The sequence below is a fragment of the Kogia breviceps genome, chromosome 17 (genome assembly GCF_026419965.1).
Source record: "Kogia breviceps isolate mKogBre1 chromosome 17, mKogBre1 haplotype 1, whole genome shotgun sequence".
Classification (NCBI taxonomy): domain Eukaryota; kingdom Metazoa; phylum Chordata; class Mammalia; order Artiodactyla; family Physeteridae; genus Kogia; species Kogia breviceps.
The window spans coordinates 63,410,738-63,432,279 of NC_081326.1; the positions used below are offsets into that span (position 1 = coordinate 63,410,738).

The following is a 21,542-nucleotide window of genomic DNA, read 5'->3' on the forward strand; positions in this document are numbered from 1 at the left end:
ATCTTCAGGTTGCTGAATGTTAAGGATAAGCATCTTAAGTCTGAACGTCCTGCTCCGTGTACACTGCACAAGCTCAAATATGAAATGAAACACACACACACACGTGTAGAGAGATATTACCAGACACAGATTGGTCAGATCCATCCTGCTCTTTACTCTCAATGCTAATTCACAGGAAGTGGAAATTCATTTGGCTTTGAAAAGTCAAAGAAAAAGATTCGCAGCTGAAGTGTACCAAGAAAGGAAAGATGCACAAGGATGTTTCCACCCTCACGGGAAGAGGATAAACGTGGCAGTCAGCAAGCCGAGAATGGCGCTGCACAGAAAACTGCCAGGAAACAGCGCTGCCAACGGCAGAACTATTCCAGTGGATTCTCACTGCGAGTCACTAGGTAACGCTAGTGCTTAACAGAGCCGTGATGGTAGTGGTGGGTTAACAGAGCAAGAACTCTATTCGCTTTATGAAGCCCTGAGACAAAAGCTGGGGGGCAAAGGAGGGCACGAGACACTGTTACTGCCTTCACTTGTTCTGGCGACAGCAAGATGAGTCTGCACAAGAATCAACCTCTGTTTGCCCTTTTTTTAGCCCATGTGCTTCTTACTCTGCTAAACAGGAAGATCCAATGCGAATTCGTAAGATGGGAAAATCCGTACAACGTACACCGAGTGAGAAAGCTGTGGCCACTAGTCTAAGACCTGATGGGATTTTCCTTACGACCCAAAACTAATCCAGAGAGGAAAGAGTGAGACCAAAATCGTGATGGGATCCTTTCACCTGATCACCATTTCCTGTTTAAAATGAGCCATTTTAGAGCTCAAGACTGACTCTAATGCTCACATGAGCATAAAGAAAAATGCTGTGTCCCCAAAGCAGTGGCCCAGCCCAGCCTCACTTACCTGCAGACACTTGATTTGCGGGACATGGTGGTGCTGGGGGAAGAGGGTGGAGTCTGGTACGACCAACTGTAATCAGAACCTTTCAAGTCCAAAATCACCTAAGGGGACAGAGCCAGGAGGGTAAGCAAGGTGTTGAGAAGAGAAACGTTATCTGTCCAATCTTAACAGCCATCATCGAGGAGTGGAGATCAAAGAGAAACATGTTAGGTTTTTTTTTTAAATTAAAGAATCATAGTACCAATCCATCAACGTCACAATCCTTTTTCTGAGACAAGCAAAAATATAACTAACGCGGAGAGGGAAGGAAAACCACGACATATCCGTCAAAAAAGAAAGAGAAAGATTTACAGTTAGTGACATTAACGGTTTATAAGAGCCATTTACACCCAAGGTTAGAATTTGTAGGGTTTTTGCTTACACCACCACATAGACAATAATGGTTTCAAGATGTGTTGATCTTATTACATCTTAGCTACCTGATAGTCAATGGTCACTTGTGCCCTGTTTGACCCTTAAAACCTGACAGAGTCAAGAGAAACCAATTCTTTCACAATTACTTCTACATCTGTCTCCCTTACTTGACAAAGAGCTGTTTGAGTATAAGGTCTACCTTTCCATTCACACAGCAGGTGCTCAATAAATGTCTACTTACTGAGTGAATGCCTGAGGCTGTAGTCTGATAAACACAATTTCATAGGATGGAAAATATAAGCTCCCAAATTTGTCTTCCTAGTTGGCTCCCAAGGCAGCGATGAGAATTGTACACAAAAGGCAAAGGCCAGCACATGATTTACCACCTGTTCGCCCAAGTATGTCTCCTCCCGCTGGGTACAGTGTTCATGTCACATGAACCAAATGAAGCAACACTTAAAAAGTCACCTTTTTCATGAGATAAGAGAAATCTTCATGCACTACTTACTTAGAATGGGAGAAATTCAGTGAGAATGATTCACAATGATGACCAAGATACACCACTGTCATGTCCCTAGGAGAGTTTATTTCTAGAGGGCCGGTGAACTCATGGTTAAGAGCATGGGCTCTGGAAATTGACAGCTTGGTTTAAATCCCAGTTCTACCAGTAATTACCTGATTAAGTGACTTTATCTCTCAGTGCCTCAAGGTCCTCCTCTGTAAAATGGGGATAATAGTAGAGGAAGTCTATGTAAAGAGCTTAGAGCAGAGCCTGGTACACAGGAGGTGCCGTATAATGACTAGGGAAGATGATTACTACGCTTCACAATGTAAAACATGAATGTTATTTAAAATGAGATATTGCCGCAAGGAACCCTCAGGGCCTTGAACCTTTATCTCTTTGGCTTTCTCTCCCATGCTTACCCCTTGACTCCTACCTGTTCACTTGAAGAGGGCAGTTTGTGAGGGTCCATGGTCAGGCTTTTCAGATCTTCTGATATGGTCTGCAGGTGAGTTATTTCCCCTAGCATTGAGATTTCTTCTTCCTGAAAGTAATTCACAACCTGTTATGAGTGATTCACTTTAACATCTTGATCCAACTGTTTTTACTAGGGACACTATCTAACACTTTCAGCTTTTCAGAAAAGGCATGCAGGGACTGGTACATCTTTGCTGAAGCCATTACCAGCCCTTTTTTGGAGGAAGTGGAGAGGAAAACGAAGTCAGCCATAATCATGGAGAGACTTGTGCACCTGGGACAGGGGTGAACAAGCCACAGCCAACACGTGGGCCTTCCTCGAAGTGTCTGGGGGCTGGCGGGCCTGCTAGGGTGGTCCGCCCGCGTGTCCTCACGGGATCCTGCAGCACAGCCCCTCTGCAGGCCACGACCCGCCCTCCCCACCCCCGAAGTCACTCGGCTTCAGTGGATGACAACTATTTGGAGATATTTTGGTCCAGATCTGGTAGCGCTTTGTGACAGCACATGTGTGTTCACTGGAGGTTAACTTCCCCCTTCTTTCTTGTTTTTTCCACCAACTTAATCAATGGCAAGTGAGGCAGGAAGTGGGGACGATGGAAGAAACAGTCATTCACGTTACCAATGCAGCAAGCTGCAGCTGTGGGACCAGGGAAGAACGAGTCAGGGAAAGGTGCTATGCTCGGGGGAAGAACTCAGATTTGGGCATCTTGCTAGGGCTGAGCAAAGGGAGCTGGGGCACTTCTACCAGCTTCAAGAGCACCTACAGCATAAGTTTTCAAGGCAGGCAGCCAATTTACTTAAAAAATAAGTCTGGGGCTTCCCTGGTGGCGCAGTGGTTGAGAGTCCGCCTGCCGATGCGGGGGACGCGGGTTCGTGCCCCGGTCCGGGAAGATCCCACATGCCGTGGAGCGGCTGGGCCCGTGAGCCATGGCCACTAGGCCTGTGCGTCCGGAGCCTGTGCTCCGCAGCGGGAGAGGCCACAACAGTGAGAGGCCCGCGTACCGCAAAAAAAAAAAAAAAAAAAAAAAAAAAAAGTCTGCATTGATTCACTGAGGCTTTTCCCATATTAACCTCACAGTCACTCCTTGGCATTCAGCTTGGTCAGTGGGTCTCAACGTCAGCTGGAGGACGTGTTTACAACCCAGATGACTGGGTCCTCACCCCCCAGAGCTGTGGATTCAGTCGGGCTGGGTTGGGCCTGAGCATGTACGTTTCTAACCAGTTCCCAGGCGCTGCGGCTGGCCTGGGGACCACACTTTGAGAACCACTCTGCAGGGCCTTCTTGACTTGGGGAGAAAAAGTAAGTGGAACCATCAGTGCTTAGGACACAGAGTGGGCCGTGCAGCCGTCAGCAACTTGCAGACAACTACTCATCCATAAAAATGACTCCACCATCATGACTCCTGACACACCACAGCTTTTTAATGCCTCCAGGATAAATAAGGAGGCTCTCCTCCAAACTGGCAGTTTACGCCTTCTGGAACTTTCCACTAACTCACAATCACGGGCCTCAGCATAGAGATGAAGGTGCAGAACCGGCCACGTTCTTCGATCAAAGCCTTCCGTACGGCCTGCTTTTCTGTTTCTTCCAACAGGAGATACTTATCGTTGACGTCTTGGAGCGCGCTGTCCAACTGGGGCTGGATGTCACCTCGCCCTGCAAACGAAACAAAGCCCCAGGCTTGGCAAGCTGAAACACCAGCTCCTGGGACCAATGCCCTCCTCCCTCAGGTCCTTGCTGGAGGAGAAACCACAATTATCCAGGACTTTTAAAAAGTACGTACTTATACCCAGAAAGGATTTAAAGAAGCTGTTTTTCTAGGACCAGCCACTTCCAATTTCCAATGCTCAAAGAGCATATTTATCCTGCTTTATTCATGACAAGGAAAATTTCCTGGGGTAACTCGTTCTGACCTGCATTCTGAAGAGGCTAAGGGATGAACAAGGTGAGGGCCTATGGATGTTGCCAGAAATGGGCACAAGCTGCCTTTGTTGGGTCATCCTCAATGAAAGAGCCTCTGTTTAGACAGAAGTTACTGTCCCGGAATACAAAGGTGGCAAGCATCAGCTCTCTTGGCTCTGGGGGGGTCCCTGGGACACCTTGGCAGTTACTTTAATTCCCTAGTGGAGAGTCCTGAAAGCCCTTCCTGTAGAACAAGCCCAGCAGCAGAAAGACCTGCAGTCAGGTCTCTGCTGGTGGAGGACTGAAGGGGGCCTGGGTGCTGAGCCTGGGCCCATGCCTGCGAATCATCTGGCCCTGTCCACACAGCCCGGTTATGCAGAGGCGCCCATTTCTAGACTTGCCGACAACTCTAGAACTTGGTGAGGCACCTGTCTTTATAAAGTCTTATTTGAATCCAGCCACGCCCATTCCTTTACAGGTTGTCTATACCCGCTCTCGTCACAAGTGCCGAGCAAAGTTGTTGTGACACAGACTGTTTGGACCCTGGACTGAGAAGATTTACAGTCTGGCCTTTTACTGAAGTCTTTATAAACACGGGCAAATAGGCAGTGTGTCAGAGGGCGTGACTACTGTAAACCCGATGTGGGGACAAGAAGGGGACTGTCCCCGAGACCAGCTCCTGAGCTCCACACTGGGCTCCCGTGCTCACCTACCACCTGAACCAGAGGAAGAACTTCTAAACTCCTTCAGGACGGAGGCTTGGACTCTCCGAGTCCAGCCCCCGGTGAAATGCCACCTGTGTATACAAGTACTCAGTAGGTGTTCAATAGGTGTACACAACAAGTACTCCACAGATGTTTTAAACAGAATATTGGAGTGGAGGGGCAAGTAGGGGTTATCCAAGCAAACCTGCTCCCAGTTCAGAGGAGGTGGAGGCCTAGAGAAGGGGAGGGACTGTCCAGGGCCACTCAGGGAGGCAGGCAGAGTCAGGACAGAGCCCACGCTGCCTGACCCTCTGACACTGGACTCCTCCTCCTCCGCCGGCTGCCTCAAGCCGAGGGTCTGGATTCCACTCACCTCCCGGGAAGGGGCCTCACCGGTCACCACGTACCCCTCCTTAAGAATGCGAATGCCACAGAGCAGGAGTCCCCAAGCCCTGGCCTGTCCGAGGCCTGTTAGGAACTGGGCCGCACGGCAGGAGGTGAGAGCGGCGGGCGAGCGAGGGAAGCTTCAGCTATCGCTCCCCATGCCTCCCCGTTGCTCGTGTCACCGCCTGAACCTCCCTCCCCAGCCCCCCGTCAGAGGACAAACTGTCTTCCACGAAACCGGTCCCTGGTGCCAAAAAGGTTGGGGACCGCTGCCGTAGAGAACACTAAATGCGATGTGTTATTCCGTTTGAAAAAGTAGAGGGTCGGGCTTCCCTGGTGGCGCGGTGGTTGAGAGCCCGCCTGCCGACGCAGGGGACGCGGGTTCGAGTCCCGGTCCGGGAAGATCCCACGTGCCGCGGAGCGGCTGGGCCCGTGAGCCGTGGCCGCTGCGCCTGCGCGTCCCGAGCCTGTGCTCCGCAGCGGGAGAGGCCACAACAGTGAGAGGCCCGCATACCGAAAGAAAAAAAAAAAAAAAAGTAGAAGGTCAGGGAAAACTGCCTCGTATGCAGGAATATATTCTGTATTTTCTCATAAGCAGATGAGAAAGCTTCATCTGTGAAACAGAGGCAGCCAGGCGTCAAGAACATCCAAGTAGCAAAAGTCACCGGATTTTCGGCAGCGGTTAAGTCCCAAGTTAGCACAAAAGGGGACTATCCTGGGCAAAGGTCACCCGCGAAACTGCCTTCGACGGCATTCGAGTACAGTCCGTGCTCCGTACGTGGCGCCCTCACTAGTCAGGTGAGCACAGACGTATGCTGGGTACAGCAGTGCACGGTGTTTAGTTCCACGCCGGAGGGATTTTATCCAACAATTACATTACGTGAGAATTTGCCCTGAGAAGTCTCGCTGTACCTTCAAGGTGACCCACTCACCCATTCCTCCACTAATCAGTCACCATCTCCCATCCCCCCCCCCCCCCCCCGCATAATTCTACCAGTTCTTCCAGTTTCTCTGCCATGGTCACTGTTTGCATTCCTTCCGCCAGGATGCCAGAGAGCCACCCTCACACACTACCTGGCCCCTGAGTCACAGGTTTCACAAGTTTTTAGCGGACAAGACACTTGTCAAAGCATCCTCCCATTCTCCCAGGGGACTTGCAGGGAAGCAAGGGCTCCCTCTTGACACAGGCCTCATGGAGGGTGGGCAGGTGGGTGCACCTCCAGCCCCATGAGATTGGGAGTTTTCTCTATTTTTTTTTTTTGGCCACGCGGCACGCTGCCATCAGGAATCTTAGTTCCGCGACCAGGGATCGAACCCAGGCCCCTGGCAGTGAAAGCATGGAGCCCTAACCATTGGACCACCAGGGAATTCCCCAGCATCTTAAAATAGAGGAAACTCTGGGAATTCCCTGGAGGTCCAGTGATCAGGGCTCCACGCTTTCACTGCGGAGGGCCCGGGGTTCGATCCCTGGTCAGGCATCTAACATGCTGCAAGCCCTGCGGCACCGCCAAAAAAAATTTTTTTTTAAATAAATAAAATGCTGGCTTGCGCAGATGAATCCACATACACCGAATGTGTACATGATACAAGCCCTCTGGTAATGAAACTCCCTGTGTCTCTGCAACCTTCCAAACAGCCTGGCCAACCCCGGGCCCTGCAGGTGAGGCCACCCGGTTGTGGCTGTTCCAGAGGCCTCCTTGTAAGCCTCTCAGCCTCCCCAGGGATGCTCCAACTAAGGAACCACAGGGGGCTGCAGACCAAGTCACCACGTTCTTAACTCCAGAGGAGGGAGGTTTGATAATGGTACCAATTTCTTTCAATACCAACTTATAACTATAAGAAATTGGGGAGATATCTTTACGTCCTTTCACAAGTTATAAGGCACACACCTATCTGTAATTAATGACACTGACTTTTTTTTTTCTTTTTTTTTTTTGCAGTACGCGGGCCTCTCTCTCTGTTGTGGCCTCTCCCATTGCGGAGCACAGGCTCCAGATGCGCTGGCTCAGCGGCCATGGCTCAGGGGCTCAGCAGCTCCGCGGCATGTGAGAACTTCCCAGACCGGGGCACGAACCCATGTCCCCTACATTGGCAGGCGGACTCGCAACCACTGCGCCACCAGGGAAGCCCCGACACTGACTTTTAAAAATACGCTGACACAGGAAAGCAAAATGACTAGAAGCAGGTGTTACCTAATCTGGTAAATATAAACTTAAATTATTCTATGATTAGTCAAGTTATTTTCAATGTGTATTATGTTATAACTAAAGGACTTTCAAATTGTAGTATTCTAAAATAAGTATAATCTGTAAAGACTGCTATAATTATAGTGAGTACACTTCCATGTGGGATATATCATAACCTAAAAACACAATGTTTATTTCTTAAATTCACTAACACAACATATAATTATATTTATAAAAAAACTAGGGCTTCCCTGGTGGCGCAGTGGTTGAGAGTCCGCCTGCCGATACAGGGGACACGGGTTCGTGCCCCGGTCCAGGAAGATCCCACGTGCCGCGGAGCGGCTGGGCCCGTGAGCCATGGCCTCTGGGCCTGTGCGTCCGGAGCCTGTGCTCCGCAAGGGGAGAGGCCACAGCAGGGAGAGGCCCGTGTACCGCAAAAAAAAAAAAAAAAAAAAAAAAAACAACTATTGTGGGAGAAATTATTCCATGTCCCTGTTGGATGTACTGGCTTTAAGATACAGTCTTTCTAGGTCCACAAATTCAGAGTTGTATTGGTACTGACTTCATATGCAAAAACCTGTTCATTTCCCTCCCATCAGCACTGTGAGGAGAGCCACTGCCGATGACCTCAGTACAGGTCCTGGCCATGCCAGCTCCCACACGGACTTGACTCTGTCACCTATTTCACCTCTGCTACTGTCACCCTCACTGTGCCACCTTGATCTCTCACCTGATGGCTGACAGCTCTATCAGCCCCTAATAGGCCACCCTGATTGCACTGGGACCAGCTCGCCCAGAACAGCCCCAAATTCCTTTCAAAATGCAAATCTTATCACTTTTCAGTAGCCCCCATTGCTTTCAAGAAAAGTCCAATGTCCTTAACATGGCCTGTCCTGCAAGGCATGCGTGGGTCAACTTCTTAGACCACCCTCTGCCTTTCCTCCCCTCCTCTGTCCACTTCCCAGGCGCTTCTCCAGGGTCTGGCCCCATACCTACACATCTACCCTCCCTCCCCACCTGTCTAGCACCTGTTCATCCTGCAGGTCCCAGTTCTTCACGAAAGCCCTCCGTGAACTCTTTCACCAGACTAAATTCTCTTACTTGATTCTCAGAAGTTCCTTATACATAGCCTTCACGACACTCCTCCCAATTCTAATTTTATCCTTATTTCTCCAGTTCTTTGACTGATGGCAGAGTCTCCCCTACTGAGCAGGAAGCCCCACGAGGACAGAAACCACAAATATTTTTGCTCAGTGCTGTATCTTCTCTGTCGGCACACCTGCTTGTAAGGCAGGTACTCAAATATTTGCGAACGAATGAGGCACTGATGCGATAGCCTGATCTGAGTTTGCTCGCTGGCTCAACCGCCATGCCCTTAAATGGCCTAACAATGGAAAATGAGCAAATTCCAGGGCTGTCCATCAGCCAGGAGAAGAGAGGAGGTGCCTTAAACAGGCCTTCCAGACAAAATTCCTGAGCAAAGCATTGCTTGTGACCTTTTCTGGAAAATCTAAGTCAACTCAGTCTCGAGAATTTTTTTTTTTTTCCCCTGCTGGTTTCCAGGTCTTGGTTGGATTCATGCTGGAGAATTCCGCTAAACAACAGCCAGCAGCCCCTTACTCCCTCAACAGGGGAAGTCATATGATTATTCTCTTCACAAAAAATGCTCCTGGGGCAAAGCACGATTAATGGGCACCATGTCATGGGCGAAAGCAGCACCTCTAAAGGAGGAAAGATTTGATTTTTTTTTTTTTTAAGTAGACAGAGGTCACAAAGCTTTCTGGAATGAAACCAAGATCCCATATTTTCCCAACATTTACATTTTAATTTTCCTTAATCTACATACACATAAACGTTCAATGCAGGAATTAACGTACCCATTTGGCAGAGGGGGAAACTGAGACTGAGGGAACTAGGGTGGCTTGCAAGTCCCTGAACTAGGAATGGGCACAGACAGATGAGAGCCTCTGTCATTCTCATTCAGAAGCCCCCATTCTTTGTAGCTTCATGCTCACAGCAAACATAAACCCTGGGAACAAGGCGGAAGGGGCTACACGTTCTACATAGTAACAGCCTGATCAAAAAGCCAGTCAAGTGATTAGCATTATCTGGAACCTCCCAGCCTCCTCCTACACACACTGCAGCCCATACCTGAGCCTCGTGGCTGAACCAAGCCAGACGCAGGCAAAGGGCTTTCCAACGGGCAAGAACCAACCCAAGAGACACTGGGCCAAGCTCACCATCAGGAACACATCCGAAGTCCTCTTTTCCCCAGACAGACATATGGAGAAGTCATTGGAACCCCACAAAACGACTTCCATCTGCCCCTGACACACTCATGCAAATACCGTATTTCATCTGAAGACGCCCACTTTTTCACGTTTATACTTTACAAATTAAGATGTCTTACAGTCAGTGGGGATGTCATCGTGTAATCGGCATTTTTTTCTTTTTTCATCATTCAGAAAATAATAGTGCATGTCACAACTGATGGCATCTGAAGTCAATGGAATACAGGATATAAATACTGAAAACATGGGGGTACAGTTTCAGAAATAGACATGCAAGGTGATGCTGGAGATTAGAATTTGGAGTGACAAATTCTCTTTTTCCACCAAAAGGTGGCTATCCTTATTATCGCTACATATATTATCTCCTACTCTTAATATCCTGCAGAAGTTTTTGATCGATTCCCCAAAGCAAAACCAACCAGAAATCAAAAGAGAGAGAGAGATTTGATCAGATAAGATTGGAAGCTTTTGGACTTAACCATTTTCTTTTTCTTTTGACTTAAACATTTTCAAACGAACTCAAATTTCTGTTATTCTTTCAACAGTCTGTGCCTCAGTTTCCACTCATCTGTTAAATATAAAAAACAGTACCAGGTTCACTTGCTGTAACACCAACCAAACGGACTTATTCACTAGAGCATTCAGCACAACGGCCAGCGCGTGGTCAGCGCTCGGGAAGCGGCAGGTGCCATCGGCAGTGGCGCAGCCTCTCTGAAGTCCTCCTTCTAACCCGGGGCACCGCAGCAGGGGACAGCACGCCTCCGTAACGATAAAATGCGACAAAAACTCTGAAGTGGCGAGCTCCAGTGAATCCATCAGCGTGCCTGGCGAGGGCACAGAAGCTCTGTGCCCACCTCCGTCCCACCTTGCATCCTACGGAGCTCTTCACCTGGACGCTCACTGGTTTCCTTTATAAGAAGTCAGCAGCTATAAGTACCGTGCTTTCCTGAGTTCTTTGAGTCCTTATAACAAACTGTCAAACCTGAGGGGGTTCACGTGAGAGCCTAAATCTGAGATGGGCTGGCTGGGTGGGTAGCCTGCAGACCCCCACTTGTGGCTGGTGAATCTTGAAGAGGAGGAAGTCTTGCGGGACTGAGTCCTTAGCTAAACCAACTCCGGGGAGTTAGCATCTGAACTGATGTGACTTGCAGGACACGCTGTTGGTGTCATTGGACTGATGTGAGAACATAAAGGCCTCCGCCATCCTGGGGACGGCTTGAGGGCAGAGGCTCCTTCTATTTCCATGGCTGCCAAGGGGGTGTAGCCCAGAGGAGGCACTTTGTATCTACTTCCTGAATGAGCGGAGATGCGCGCTTGCCTCACGGGGCCGCTCTGCGGTGGTCACTGGGGCTGTATGAGTGAAAGAGAGGCGCCGGAAGTGAAGCAATTAACCCCCCCCCCCCCGAAAACTGCGAATGGCTTGCAACTCAAGAAAGGCAGGACTACACCCCGGCCATCCAGTCCTGCACCCGCACCATCGGTAAATCAAAACCACGTTGTGCAAGGAATCGCTATTTCAAGCACGTCCGTCCCTTTTGTCCTCCGGCAAAATTAACACCGAGAAAAGCACTGGGCTCCTGCTGTGCGCTCTCCCCGCCCCCGCCCCCCGCCCCACTGGAAATGCATCTTCCCAGCTTCTAAACGCAGCCACAGGGAAGCCAGGGCTCCAAACCTTGACAACAGTCTCGTCATGCACAGGGACCTTTCAGGGCATCTGTTTCCGCTCCCGCAATCAGCTGCCTGCAGCCAGAGCCACAAGCAAGGCACTTGATGAGCTGCGCCGGGGCAAGGCTTTCCCAGAGACCAGCTCTGCGAAGGAAGGGAGCTTGTAGCTCTGGGCCTCCGGGGGGATCTGTTGGGTCTGTTTTTACCTAGAATTCCCTGGTGTGAAGTATGACGAATGAGTCCCCTGGCCTCCGAGGACTACATGCTTTCATCTCAAAATGCAACAGTCCCTTTCAGGAACTTCTTGGGTTAGATTCCAACATCTCTATTGACTGCAGTTAGGTACAGCGTTCCGCATGCCACCCGGGGTCTAAAAAGTAAAGTCTGACCACTGCTGCTTGTACTAAGATAGAAGGAGTCTGGCTGCCCCTTCGTTATGCTTTTCCCCCATCGGCCCTTTTGCACAGGCTGGCACGGTCGGCTGCATCACCCACTGACCTCTCCCTTCTCTCTCCTCTCTCTGCTGACTGCTTTACCTGGCATTTCTAGGGTCAGAACTTTGTGTCAGGCTGTGGTTCTCTAACACTGACTCATTAAAAAGTCCATTTCACACAGGTTGCCCCATTTAGTAAAACTGTACCCATTCAATTATTTCCTGCATAATTAAATGTGTGCACTCCTATAACACCTTTCCCAAGCCTAGAATGAAGCAGTGACTCAATAATCTTCACTGCTATGTTATGGGCGGTTGCATCTAAATATCCAAAGACCGCAAGGCTACATACAAGTGGTCAAACAACCCCTGCAGGTCTAAGTGATCACCCGTCTGCATTTACAGTCACCCCCTTGACCTCAGAAGGAACTTTTCCAGCTTTAGTTCCAATACAGAACAATCACTGGCTTGGGCTCCAAGTACCCTTTTCCCAATCGCCCTGGTGTGGCAATCCATCCCCCTCCAGGGATGCCCACTGGAGGTGAGCGGGAAGTGGGGAAGACTCCTGGAATCACGGACCAGCTCTTTTCACCACCTCACGTCAGCGTTCAGAAAGGACCATTGTTATTTTCGGTTGTCCCTTTGCAGACAGCTGACACGCATCACGGGGAGGTGGTCGGAGGAAACATCCAGAGCAGATTTCTGGGGGTCGCTGCCTTCTTCCAGGGCCGGGTCTTGCAACCTAGATCACCGGCAATACAGGGTGGGCCGCGCTTGGCTCCATGCTGACTCCAGGGCCCGGGAGGTCCTGGGGGCGTGACAATTCCTGACCGCTCCTGCAGGCACATCCACGACAGCCGGGCTCAACCGCTGAGAGGGTCTCTTTGTGCAGAGGCCACACCACCTTCTGAGCGGTCTGTTTCTCCTCCACCTCCCCTAACTCGGCAGTAGGAACGGGGCAAAGAAGCCTCTGCACCGTGCCCGACGAACAGATAACCCAGACTTCCGCTTTGTAGGTGGGAGTTCCCTCTGGGCAAGAGGGCTCCCAGGCCTACACTCCTTTTCAAAAACCAAAGGGGGAGTGGATGGAGGTGGCTGAGACATACTCAGTTTGCACCACCGAGGCCGGGAGAGTGATGCACTCGTTGGCTGCAGTTTCTGGGGCATCCCGAGAGTCGCTTTTTGCCCGTTTTGTAAGCACAGAAGACATGGGTGAGGAAATGCAAACATTCACCCTGATGCAGCCAGGGGCCGCAGAAACCACTGCGCCAGTGGAAAGGATTCAGCATCGCACAGGCTTTTGGCTTTCTCCGCATGGAAGGAAAGAAGGGTGATGGGTGGAGAAGGTGAGTCCAGTATGGGGTCTGATCAGAAATGGGGCCGAGTGATAGAAACATCTGGAGGCAGCTAGCTGAGGCTGACACAGGGTGTCACCGTGGTTTCTCAGTCCACCCAAGGTGGAACGGGCAGTCTCCCCAAAAGCTGACTTGGGGCATCCCCTGCACGCCCCCCGTGCGGCATGGTCACCTCTCCCACGGTTCTGGTGCGCCCGTGTACATGGTGATGGCTCACGCCGTCCCCTCTACCTTGAGCAGCCCTCGTCCCATCCTCCGCCAGCGGATCCCTCTTCACCTTCCTCGCCACCCCCCCACACCAAGCGCACACGGGTTCCTTGCGCCTTTTGCCCGGCTGCTACACCTTCTGCTTATCCCCATCACGGTGCTGAGCCCACCAGACTAAACTACAGCTGACCCTGGAATAACACGGGTCCACTTACGTATGGATCTTTTCCGATAAATGTGGAATCGGCTTCCAAATCCACAGGTTCCGCATCCGTGGACGCGACCAACCACGGATCGCGCGCTGTGTTCACAATCCTTGGTTGAATGCGCAGGTGCGGAACCGTGGACATGGAGGGCGGACTGTGGGACTCGAGCGTCTCAGGGTCTGAGGCAGGTCCTGCAACCAATGCCTCTCGGATACCAAGGACCGACTATAATTGGTTTCCTTCCGCTAGAGTCTCAATTTCTGGAGGGAGCAGCGTATCCCTGGCTCCCTACACTTTATTGAGTTGTAAATTTCTCCCCTGTGGAGGCCCCCAGTCACTGCTTATGCAAGATTCAAGGTAAATACTTCTAACTGACAGAGGGAAAGTTCTGTATATACGTATTATTTTCTTCTCCTGTTAAACCAGGACATTTTAACTACCATGAAACTTTGTTAAAATACAGATCTCCAAGTTCAAACGTGATTTAAAACTTGTAAACTAAAATTTATGAGGGCTTCAAGCCACACAGCTTTCTGAAGTTTTTACGCCCAAGTTCACTGCTGTAATCATATGTCACTGTGGCTTAGCGCTGTGAACGGGCCCCTGCAAGACAGGGAGCTGGAGGGGGGCCGCAGAGATTCTCCCTAAGATGAGCAGAATCTAAGTCACAAAAGGCTGCGTGGTTCCCACGCCCCATTTACTCCAGACTCATGCCAGGCTTTCAAGCAAAGGTTCTAGTACAACTCTGTGTCCTCAAATAGGCCACATATTGTATGATTCCATTTATACGAAATGTCCAGAATAGGCAAATCCATAGAGACAGAAAGCAGATGAACAGTTGTCACAGGCTGGGGGAGGGAGAATGGGGCACGACAGCTTTAAAAGGAAAGGGAGGGCTTCCCTGGTGGCGCAGTGGTTGAGAGTCCGCCTGCCGATGCAGGGGACGCAGGTTCGTGCCCCGGTCCGGGAAGATCCCACGTGCCGCGGAGCGGCTGGGCCCGTGAGCCATGGCCGCTGAGCCTGCGCGTCCGGAGCCTGCGCTACGCAACGGGAGAGGCCACAGCAGTGAGAGGCCCGCGTACCGCAAAAACAAAAACAACAACAACAAAAAATAAAAGGAAAGGGATTTCTTTCTGGGGTGATGAAAACGTTCTGAAATTAGACAGTAGTGATGGTTGCACAGCATTGAGAATGCACTAGAGCCACTGAAATGTACACTTTAAAATGGTTAAAACCGTGCATTTTATGCTATATGAATTTTATCACGATAAGCAAAAGAATGGCTGTGTCTTACCTTCCTCCCAAAGGTGCACTAAAAACTGTTCAAGCTGTCACAGAGCCACAGCACTGAGGACTGGAGAGGATTATCACCTTTAAAAGGTGGGGAACACTATCCCAACATCAACGTGACGGGAGGGAGGCAGAGCTGTGTCCCCCGCGACAGCTGGTCACCCCAGCCCCGCCTGTCAGAGGGGACCTGTGTGATTCGGGTTCATCGTAGGTGACAGAATCCGACGCAAAAACCTCTTTGGAGCTTTGCTCGGTGCAAAGGCTCAGAGAACACTCCGGCACACGCAAGCAAGATAAACTACACGGACAGCTCACAGGCAGACCTTTCCGAGACACGGGGACGGCCACGAGACACTGAAAGCGACCTGAGGTTTTTAGCAGCGCTGTCACCCACAGAATGAGGGTCAACTTTCAGTCAAGAAGAATCATTCTGATTACTGAATCTGAAGATCTGATACCTTTGAAATGAAGCATTCCACAAACTCTGCTGAAATAAGAAATACTTTTGATTTTTTTAAAACAAATGGTTGGTTTTGAAAAAACTGTATGGTCCTGGGGGGACAAAGTTAATGATATGTGGCAAGCTTAATACAACCAAATCCGATTTGGGAACTATTTTGAGGAGTTATTTAGCGTAGCTCTCCACGTTTTGTCTGTGACATAAATACACACATATACACTTAGATATGTATGTATAGTTATATTTATTTCCTGTGGAAAGGAGGGTTTAAGTCACTCTGTATTTCTTTTTTCCATGAGTCTAATGCTGAATTATGAGGATGCAAAGGCTCTTAGAATGTTGAGCTAACCCATTAAAGGGCCAAACTTCAAAGAAAGAAAATGATTGGTTGAAACACACACACACACACACGAGTTTTCTTAAGTTATGGAAGATTAAGTAGGCACCATTGATTGTTCTGAACTGGCAGGAAAACTGGGGCAACTAGCATAGGTCTGGACAACCACGGAAAGCCCACAGTAAGGACCACACCGTGACCAGCCACCAGAGATTCAGGATGACAGACTTACCGAGAGCGTCCACTGGCGGGGGGGGGGGGCGTGCGGTGAGAAAGTGCAGGATACACAATTGACACAAAAAGGAAAATAATAAAGTCAAACTGGTATTCGAGTAGCAGTCTTACCTTTCTTTCATGTGTTAAAACAGTCCGTGGCTTGCCACCCAATTTTACATTGGGGCGATTAAACACACATCCACCAAGAGCTGCAAATCCAAGTTCCCTCCCTTGACCTGCTAATAGTCCTTCCTTCCCATCTAAACAGACATCTTCCTAGTTAGTAATCAGCACCCCTAGAGAATGCAGCAAGGTTTTTTCTTAAAAAGAGAGACGAAGACTATATTCCTCTAAGAAGCCTATTAAGACAGTTTAACAAGAAGAGCTTTCAAGTGTGATTTATTGTAACTTGAAAAGTAACTAGGGAAACCAGGATCGAGAGTTCAAGCTGGGGTGAAAATGAAAATTAAAATTTTTTTTAAAAAATTAAAGAACTTATAATTTTCGTATAATAGCAAATAATATGCTAATATGGGACTCTGGGAGTCTGTTTATTAAGTTTATAATATTAGCTTTGCAGCCTCTGGTGAAAACAACTATTTCAACGTCAGGCTCAAGGGTTAACATATTAGAATGTTCCACTTCCCTCCTTCAAAGTCTCTGACAAACTTTTAGTAGTTACAGATGGAAACAGAAGGCTTTACCATAATTAATTTTTTAATTAAAATTAATAATACGGGAGTTAACGAAATGAGAGATAAGGCTTACTGACTGTACAGTAAGGTGGCAGAAGTGGGCAAACAGCATAAAATGGTTCCCACCTCTGATCCTCTCTTACGTCCCCCAGTTGGCTCACAACCAGCTCTAGGACCTCGAGCTGACGTCGAGCAGCAGGGCTCAATGAGGGTTCCAGAGACGCCACTCGGAACTTCCGGGTCAGCTCCACACCCCCTCCCCACCCTCCTGGCTGCCCCTGTCTTGTTCCCGTGACCACTCAACAAGGCGGCTCTGCCCCATGCACTGACCCTGGGCGCTGGCCTGGAGCTTCTCGGAGGGCGGGGACCATCGCCCGGTAGGTGTTCAGTAGCCTGCCTTCCACAAAAATAGGTACATTCACCCACAGCTGGAGCACATGTCAAGTTGTTTTAAAATGATTTTAAGATAAAGTCTAATCAAACCCCAAAAACCATTAAGAGTTTTTTGACAGTGATATTTAAATACCTTTAGAGTACAAATTGCCCTTCTATAGTATAGTAAAAAAAGAGTCAAACAAAGAATGTGGCAAAAGGTGATACAGCTGCAGAGTGAAAGTTAAGGTAAATTAGTCACACACAAAAATAACACCCCACATGTGCCTGCCTAGGTCAAAGGCAAGTGCCAGAACCATGCTTAAATGCATAAAGGCGTTTAAACTTTGAAAAGGAGAGTCAGAAGATTTTTTTAGATCAAAGATCACAGTTTTGGAAAAAGGATGGCAGAAAGCTGTTTGATGACCTTCTGAAAACATATTTAAGAGGAAGTGATTATTGCACTGTATAAACCAGATTCAGTTCTCTCAGGACAAAAAAAAAAAAAAAATGTATCCAAAGCACTGGATAAATCTCAGAAGGAACTACCAACACTTTACAAGTCAAGAGTCTAGGAAGCTAGCACTTGAGGGAGATGAAACCGACAGAGAGGCATTGAGGCAAAAAGGGAAACTGCAGCTAACCAGAGCCCAAAATAACTGGGAGCCTCAGATAACCAGATTTCTCCCAGTCCTTAGCTTGTATGGTTTCCATTCTCAGGCCATACTGCTTCTAGGAGAGCACTTCCTAACATTCACTCAGAATGATAACTCTGGTACCTCCTAGAAAGCTCCATTCACCCCAGAAATATACAAATGTGAGGTTTAAAAGGCACTTACATATTTTAGAAAAAAATTCTTTTATAAAGGAAAGAAACAAAAACTGTTTTCTGGTTGTTCACTAGAGTATCTAGAAAATCATCCAGAACATTCTAAGCTACTGATCTGACTTGGAGTAAGAACACCATCACTGCTACCTTGTCTGGAAAGGATATGGTGCCCAAGACCATCAGATATACAACTGGGGCTGAAAAGATGGATGCTTCAGAAACCCCTGATCACAGCCTCTACTGTCTCGGCCTTCAGGCCCAAGTGCCCCCAAGAAACCTCACAACTAAAAGCCAATTATTCCCGAGTCCCAGGACCAGAAGCATCCCCTCACGTTATACAGTCCGGCACCTCCATGTGTCCTGAATCTTTCTACCCAGCGCCTTAATGGGAAGCTTGTTATCCTCTCTAGGCAGCCAAAGCAGAGCTGGGCAAGTCTAATTACCAGCAACTTCCTTTTGTGTTGCACTGCAATCAACCTATCAGGCATCCCCTGTAGGTCCAAATTCTGATAACTGGAGAATGCCAGTGACTTTGAGTCACAGATGAAGATTGTTTCGGCCTCCATGTAGAAATTCAGATAAAAGGATTATCACTGCAGCCAAGAACTTAAGGCCTCTGAAAAGAAAACTCTGGGAGAGAGAAAGGAAAACGGCTACTTTTTCTTACCTCATCCTTTTCACCAAATTCCCAAACCTTTTCCAAGCCACAGATCTTCCTTGAACCTCTCTCCAAACTCATTAATCTCTCCTATCTCAAAGCTGGTGTGTTGTCAACTAGGTCGAGTTCAGCTCCAAGTTTTTACCATCCTGCTCTTTTATGGAACCTCAGATTCAATGTAATATGGTGGCAGTTTAATTTACATTTACCTTTAGACTCACTAAAATGTTACTGGCCACAAACCCTATTCCACTTGTCAAATGCTAGCTCTGAGGCACCTGAGTTAGATAGAACATAAACTACAGAAGCACCAAGACCAGGAAAACACATCTAAAAGAAACAAATGTTGCCAATGCTAACAGAAAAACTGATCGTGGGTGAATATCCTGCTGTCTTTATCTTGAAATGGTCTCCTGGTTATTATAAGAACCGGAGGGACATTTTTCAGAAATGCCAAAGCTTGAAAACCTTGTCCTGTCCTCGCCCCTCTTCTACCAAAGAATCCCTCTCTCCAGATGTTTAATTCCAAATAAGAACTGCTTGCTTAGGAAAGAGGAAATTTGGTTTTGAGGATTTCTTCCGTAAAAAATTGTTGTCTCAAACAAACGCTAACTACTACCCACCCACAGAGCATCCTGATGGGGGTGGGGAACGACCCATTTTATCAGTTGTGATGCAGCAAATTCCAAATCATGGTAACAAGAAGAATTAGTCTAGAGGGAATGTCACCTGCTCAAGTTCGAGAGAGAGTCCCTACATCTTGGTAGGTCTTAGTTAAATGTTATGAATGCTTTCAAAGTGGATGGAGCTAGATTTTTCTCTTAAAACTCCCAGTTCAAGCCGGAAGAGCAAAGCTGGGTCATGGATCTGAGAATTAACTGGTCTGCAAATGACAATCAGCTGGGGGAGAGGAGGGGCATCTTGCACCAGCAGGCTCATTTCCCGTATCCAGCTCCCACCCTCATGAACACCATGAAAAATCTCCCTGCACAGCAACGATTCCCCGCTCCTACTGCAGCCTTTTCTAACATTCTCAGGAGACTTAAAAAAGGGTTTCAGAGATTATGGGCTGTGGAGGATAGAGGAGAAAATGACATAATTTCTGCAATAACTACTACACAACATTTGCAAAGAGGCTTTTATGCATTATCCCGAGGCTTCCAAGAAATGTATAGGTCTCATCACAACGTACAATAAGCATGGAAACTGTCAAATGTTGGAGACCAGGTGGGGGGAAGGAATGAGTCAAGTACAACTTTGCAAGGGTCTCAAATTAAATAGATATTCTGCACTTGGGGACTTCAGTTCTGATAGATTCTATTAGCTCCTATCTGTTCACAGGACCATTACATGTAAGGCCGTCTGACTGAACACTTTCCGCTTCAAAGAAAAATCAAGCACAAGCTCACTTTCCCCAAGTAACACATTAACAGCAGAATCTGCAGAATTACCTTTTTTTGCCTTCTTCTGCAGTTTCAGTGTATCTGAGGACTTCTTCTTTATCTCTTGGCGAGCTTTTTTATATTCTAAGAGAAAGCAGAATATTGAACAATTTTACCACTTAGCTCAACAGAAAACACTTTAGCAACAGCCACCACTTTCATCACCCAGAGCAAAAACCATGACATGCAATAAATAGCTTTATTGGAATACGAAATGATAAAAATCCCATGAAGACATTTTACAGCAAAGGGGCTATGAACACGAAAACCAATGAAATGCACTGGGGGCGTTCCCTACAGTATACATTCATACCAGCTTTGAGAAAACATGGTACCCGGGAACATTTTAATAAAAATTTCAAAATTCACAATTTCTCAGCTTAAGTATCAGGAAATATTTTCAGTACTATCTACTTTCCCAAGGCCCAAGTCCACAGCGCTCCATTCCAAAGAGAACCCATGTGGCAAGATGCCAGCCAGATGTTACAATTCAGAAAAGAGCCCCTCAGGCTACAGCAGGAGAAACTAGACCCCATGGAAAAGAACTGGGAAAGGCCCAGCTGCCTTACTTTCACATTAGTGCCAAGGCCAGACACTGTGGACACGGAGGAGGGGCAGCCCACGTGACTCACATCCCCACCGGCCACTTCCTCTTCCCCCACCAGCCTACACCCACTCTGGACTCCTCCATTTCTGTTGTTGGCATGTCCGTCACCCAGGCGTGAACATCTGAAATGACGGTCACCTCTGATGCTTCTCTCCTTTGCTACCCTCATCAACTAATCGCCAACTGGACCAGTTCCCACAAAGCCATCCCCGACCTTTCCCTTCCACCAGCCCTGAGCCTGTCAGAGCAGGGCTCTCTCTTATACGCTCTTGGTAGCACCTATCAGTCAACCCTCTCCGGTTTCCTCCCCTCAGATCTGCCCACACGCTTTCCCTCCACCACGCTTACCGCCGGTTGTATGATCCGTGGAGCAAGGTCTCCTGCCCCCTTCCATACCACCAGCACCCCACCCTTCGGCTCCAGGAAGACTGACAGGGGTGGCGTCTGCCTGGACCATTCTGTCCCCAGACCTAGCACATGAGGTACTGAGACCCACTGGCTGAAGGTTCGCTTACATCATTAAAAGTGTGGTTTTTCACAATGTGCTGAAATGCCCTAAGTACGTCTCTGGCATTTAAGCCTGCTGTTACAGATCACTTTTAATTCAGCTGATCACAATTAATGTCACAGAGCGCAATCAGGCTACCCACTGAGTGATGCTGCATGCCCCAAAACCCAGCACTGAGTCCTGCAATGGGACCACTTCTGACCCCTCATCCTCCTCCAACACGGAGATGCGCACAGGAGCAGCGGGGAAAGAGCAGGTCCTCAGGGTGGCATCACTGGACCCCGCAGAGGCACGGGCAGCAGCCGGCAACATGCCACCCGAGACGAATACGCACCAGCCGCGGCCTTGCCCAGTACCTTTTGCGTGGTCCTTATCCAGCTGGTTGGCCACTTTCTTCCATTCTTCCATCTGCTCTTGAAGTGGGTTTATCAGACAATCGATTAAAGCACTTGTACCAAAGGAGAAAGAAAAGGAGACATTCAACAGACACATTCCCTTGTCAAGGTT

The 21,542-nt window shown here is 48.5% G+C and overlaps 1 protein-coding gene across 10 annotated transcripts in view; it reads right to left on the minus strand.

Moving 5' to 3' along the window:
- MTSS1 (MTSS I-BAR domain containing 1) overlaps nucleotides 1-21,542 on the minus strand; it is a 157,407-nt gene that overhangs the window by 12,853 nt on the left and 123,012 nt on the right. For all 10 annotated transcript variants that reach the window (XM_059043419.2, XM_067017470.1, XM_059043416.2 and 7 more), the window contains exons 5-9: nucleotides 21,392-21,483; nucleotides 19,930-20,004; nucleotides 3,787-3,944; nucleotides 2,247-2,354; nucleotides 898-995 (exon numbers count right to left, since the gene is read on the minus strand). In XM_059043419.2, the coding sequence (XP_058899402.1) occupies nucleotides 898-995; nucleotides 2,247-2,354; nucleotides 3,787-3,944; nucleotides 19,930-20,004; nucleotides 21,392-21,483 (531 nt within the window). The remainder of the gene's footprint in view (nucleotides 1-897; nucleotides 996-2,246; nucleotides 2,355-3,786; nucleotides 3,945-19,929; nucleotides 20,005-21,391; nucleotides 21,484-21,542) is intronic.